This window comes from Chionomys nivalis, chromosome 10, assembly GCF_950005125.1.
Source record: "Chionomys nivalis chromosome 10, mChiNiv1.1, whole genome shotgun sequence".
NCBI lineage: Eukaryota > Metazoa > Chordata > Mammalia > Rodentia > Cricetidae > Chionomys > Chionomys nivalis.
The window spans coordinates 8,698,390-8,703,877 of NC_080095.1; the positions used below are offsets into that span (position 1 = coordinate 8,698,390).

Sequence of the window (5,488 nt, forward strand, 5' to 3'; positions counted from 1 at the left end):
CTATTTCATGCTTAGACCATCCCGCATCAGTCGCGTCTGCATGCCAGTCTCTCCGCTGCATCTGCGTGCCCAGTCTCTCGTGATAACTTTAAAGTATATATGTTTGCTTAGCTTACTAGTTTTCAAAACTGTTTCTTTGCAGTCAAAATATTTAAAGTAAGCATAATAGTATACACAATCCAGACTCTCTTTGTACATTCCATCTTTATGTGGCTTATTTTTCTTTACTACTTTAATCTATTCCTGTCTGTACTCTGTCTCTTCAAAGACTTTACCTTTTTAAAAAAATATTTACTTTCTTTTATAACTGTCTATATTCTGTTTCTTTTCTCTCCCAAGCCTGTGTGGATTCATCCAGCACTGTGATCCGTTTAGAGGTCTTTTTTAAAACTTAATATGTCTTTATTGTGTATTTTTATTGATTTTCCGTTCAGGAATGCTTTTTAAAATGCTTAGTGTTTCTTAAAATTCTAAGTGATGTCATTGCTAAGGCAAACAAGGCCCTGCCTGCTTGCTCCACCCAGTCCAACATGATGGAAGTCTGTTCGTTGCCTCTAAAACTGCTAGGTTGGAGAAGTCCTCACCACCTCAACTCTCATAACCAGTTGGCCCATACTGCCAACAAGTAACTTGCATTATGCTGCCCACAAACTGTATTTATTGTTTGGACTGCTGAAAGAGTCAGAGTTTGTGCTGGCAGCATGGCCTAGAAAGTCATCATTTCAAAACTACAGGGCTTTTTTCTGCTACCGCTCAACCAGGAAAACCTCTTTTAAAGGACCTGTCATAAGCTGATGGAAAAAAAATGTGGCTAAACTTTGTTTTTCTATGTCTAGAATTTCTTTCCAAGCATTCTCAGATCTTATATGGATGTAGTCAGCCTCATGTTGTTGTACCAATTTGTTGTAGGAGGCTGCTTGTTTATTTCCCAACTGCTACTGAAATAAGCTCACAGAAACTGTTTGTTCCCTGTGTTTGAAGTTGAAATGGAATCCAACAGAACCATTTACAGGAAGAGAAACAAGGAAATAAAAGATTGCTTTTAGGGCATGGATCCAACTATTTAGACCTGAGGAGTACAAAATTCCCTTTATGTGGAAACTCTCTACAGCTCAGAAAGATGAGGGAGGAACCTTTGGAAAATAGTTAGAATCTCATAGCTTTGATGAAAATTATGAACAAAACCAATATCCTCCACAGTGGATCATCCGTATTAAGAGTTCAGTCTATCATTTACACCACTGGTGCTCAAAATATTTCACTAATACATTAAATATTCCCAACAAAATAAGCAGGTTTATTCCATTAATGGTTTCTCACACAAATTTCTAAATGTACAGATTCAAACACACTAATAATAAACATATATTCAGCAAAATTTCTTCCACATCACATTAAGGAAATAAATCAAAAACTTTCCCTTAATGTCATTTAACATAATGTGAGGCCAAACTTGAACTTTCTACTTTATTCTCCCTGTGTCTACTTTTGTTACTACTTTTCAAATGTATGAGTCTGAATCTCAGTTTTGATTTATCTGCCTCTATTTCTTCTTCCTTCCTCCCTCCCTCTGAGTGTGTGTGTATGTAAGTGAGTTCATATATTCATGTGTGTATTTGGGGTAAAATCGTAACAAAGATCTTTTTCTCTGTATTTATTGAACAGCACAGAAAACATCTCTTGGAAAAATAGAGGGGTATTTACAAAAATCTTTAACCCACTTGTACAGGGGTGGTCCCTTATTACTGAATCCAGTTGATTCAAGTAATAAATATGATAACAAACATTATTGTTTAAAAAACATTATCTGTATGATTTCATCAACAATTTTTGATATTCATTTAGAAGATATTTTCAAACTTATACATTGTGTTCTTGATAATTGGTTGTCATAACACACACGAAATCATATTCAATAGCCTTTAGTCAAAAGCATTGAAGAGCATATAATTTAATATTAGAACTGTGCATGGGGGCTGAATCAGCAATCTCTGCCAGAATAGGTACTAGGGGAAACCTCAGTGGGAACAGGCCTGTGGGAGGGACCTCCACAGGAGCAGGTATGGGAGAAAAACTACCAAATGAGCAGGTTTGAGACAAGGACCCCTGAGTCCTTCTATGGGACTGGTTCTTATCCAGGAACCTTCACAGAAGCGGGTATTGGGGAGAAACTACCAAAAGAGCAGGCCTGAGGCAAAGACCCCTGTGGGACCAGTGTACACTGCCAGAGCAGTCCTGAGCCAGGAACATCTGCAGTAACAGACCCAAGCCAGCAACCTTTCACAAAGCAGGGGAGAGACATTGATTTACGAAGGACCTGACCAAAACCAGTGACCTTGCAGGAACAGGAATGACTTTGTGACTGCTGAGGAAGCAGACCTGAGCCAGAGGCCTCTGTGTGACTGGGTCAGAGCCACCATCCTCAGTGGGAGCAGGCTCTAGCCAGAGATATCTGTGGAAGCAGGCCCCAGTCAGCAACCTCCAGCAGAATAGGCCCTGGAGAGTGACTTCTGTCTGCTGGTGCAGGCCTAAGCTAGAAACCTGGAGAATTGCATGACAGATTATTTTTACTTCACATAATATCACATAATATTATTTCTAGTTAATATCATAACTAGAAAACGGCATGAAACAGACTGAATAAGAAAGGTAAAGGGAAGGGGTATTATGAGTGAGGTTATCCTCCTGGGGGGCCTGTGAAGGCATATGAGTAGAACACTTAGAGTTCAAATCCTGAATTGTACATTGAAGTTCAGTTTATCAGTCACTCCCTGTTTCTAATAAAGAGATAGGTATATATTCTGGAAAAAGAGAGTAAAATTGAAAGAACACAATAATTTTATACTCCTTGGTGCACATGAATCTGGACAAAGTCTCTGGAGGTGACCTCCTGAACAAATGAATTCAGTCATGTGACAACAATCCAGTGATCTCAACACAAAAATAGAGCTTCTAAATTCCAGAGGCAACTACACATAGGGCTGTACCTGACTCGGGCAGTACCTAGTGCATCAGTGTTGAAGTCAACATAGAATAAGGAAAGATCTCCAGAGCATGTCAGAAAGCAATGCCAACTGACCTCTATAGTACAGGACATAAAAAGTAGGCAGAAATTCTACCTAAAATGCACATTTTGATTGTGATCATTAAATGTAATCGATGATACATAATGTGTCCCCAAAAAGAGCTTAGTATGATACAGAAATTTCCTAATATTATCTTTCCTGCTAGACTTTCCCAGAACATTTCAAACATATTAGAACACACTGGTTCTTAGCTCCAACAGCAGAACTTATATACCAGGAAGGCATGCAAATAAGACTGATCTCTTCTCATGAAAACCAGATAAACAATGACCCTGAAGCTCAGACAAAGGAATCAGTCCTGGATGCCCAGGTCTTCCCATTCAGTGATCAGCACAGAAAACAAAACACACAATCGATTTGGTGTTGATATGGGTTTTCCTTGTTGCTTTTTTAAAAGGTAATTTATGAAGAAGAGGTACTGAGTGTTAGTGAACATGAACAACATATATGAAAGATAGAACTTCTGTGGCAATTTACTAACAACATTCTCTGTGTTTGCAGGTGTCCAGTCTGAGGTGCAACTTGTGGAGTCTGGAGGAGGTCTGGTGAAGCCTGGAGGATCCCTGAGGCTATCCTGTGTAGCCTCTGGATTCACTTTCAGTGACTCCTGGATGTACTGGTTTCGCCAAGCCCCAGGGAAGGGGCTGGAGTGGGTTGGAAATATTAATACAGACAGCAGTACTATAAGATATGCACCATCTGTGAAGGATCGATTCACCATCTCCAGAGAAAATGCTAAGAACACTCTGTACCTGCAAATGAGCAATGTGAGATTGGAAGACACAGCCACTTATTACTGTGCTAGAGACACGGTGATGGGATTTCAGTGTTAACTCAGGCAGAAATTTCACTGTTAGGCCAATCAAGACCACCAGGTGGTGCAAAAGACACAGAATACAGGTTCATACCAAGAATTTATGCAGACATGATTAGATCAAGCACTCTTCTCAGGTGTTTGACCTGCATTTTTTTTATACATTCTTTGGAATTCTCCACATGTAAGTTCTGAAGGGATCCAATGTCCTCAATGCATTACATGTTCTTCTTGTGCTATTTTATCAAATGAGACACAGTCTCCCATGAACAAAGTGTAAACTGACAACTATGGGGACACAAAGTACATTAGTCATTGAGATTTCATGAGAAGAAAGTACATGGGCATTTCTGAGGATTTTCATAATTTGGGCAGAGTTTAGGTCATATTTTTTGATTATAGCAGCACTAATGTTTAAGGGAAAAGTTGAGAAAAGTGACACCATGATCATTAGATAAAAACATCCTAGCATATTTATAATCTTCTCTCTTGTCCTTGAGGATTGTGTACTCATGGTCAAATAAGATCCAGACATGCTTTTATTTCATTGGGTTTATTACTTCATGACTTTCAACTTGGTTCATAATAGAAATTTATATAAACCGATTCCATCAACAAAAGTTCATGAGAAGTGAGATCTACCTACATAGAAAATCAAAAACACACAATATGCCATTGTTATGTGAATCTGTCATATAGATATTGGGTGTTTGAGGTAAAATCTCATCACTGGCAGAGCAAGTTCATTTCTATTAGATCCACAGAAATATTCACCATACTGTGCAAAACACCAAGGATATTTATCTTGGCTATTTTTCTATTGTTATGATAATACAACATGATGAAGGCAACATAAAATGAACACATTTATTATGCTTACAGCTTCAGAATCTTAGAGTGGATTATGACTGAGTCAGCACTTGGTGGTTGGAGTAGCAGCTGAGTGTCCTAAGTTTGATTTGTGAGTGCAGTGGGAGCTGCGCGCTGTGTTCCTGCCACCCCAGCTCCTGGTCGCCTGGCTAGCTTATGCCCCAAAATAACAACACACCAACTGTATTCTTTTAAACACTGCTTGGTCTATTATATCTAGCCTCTTCTCGGCTAACTCTCGCACCTGGACTAGCCCATTTCTAATAATGTGTGTAGCACCCCTAGGTGCGCTTACCGGGAAGATTCTAGCCTACATCCATCCTGGGTCGGAGCTTCATTGCATCTGCCCCAGAGAGGAGAGCTATCAAGTCTGAGCTCACTTCCTCGTCCTCCCAGCATTCTGTTCTGTTTACTCCACCCACCTATGTTCTAACCTATGAGGGCCAAGCAGTTTCTTTATTTTTTAACCAATGACCTTCCTCCATCATTTACCCTTTTTCTGTTTAAACAAAAAAAGGAAGGCTTTAACTTTAACATAGCAAAATTATATATAACAAAACAGTTATCATGCAAGAATTACAGTTACAATATTTACATCTATTTCATCTTTTATCATAACAAAGGAAAACTATAACTTCAACTCCATCAAAGACTCCAGAAAGATACAATATTACCTAAGCAAACAAGAAATAAGCAACTTCCAAACTCTAGAAATGAC

General features: G+C 38.9%; 1 gene segment (V, D, J or C); it reads left to right on the forward strand.

The window, feature by feature from the left end:
- Nucleotides 1-1,969: 1,969 nt before the first annotated feature.
- On the forward strand, nt 1,970-3,919 carry LOC130882757 (immunoglobulin heavy variable 3-74-like). The segment is given in 3 exon segments: nt 1,970-2,060; nt 3,418-3,483; nt 3,588-3,919. Coding segments are annotated over 3 exon segments (489 nt in total).
- Nucleotides 3,920-5,488: the final 1,569 nt, after the last annotated feature.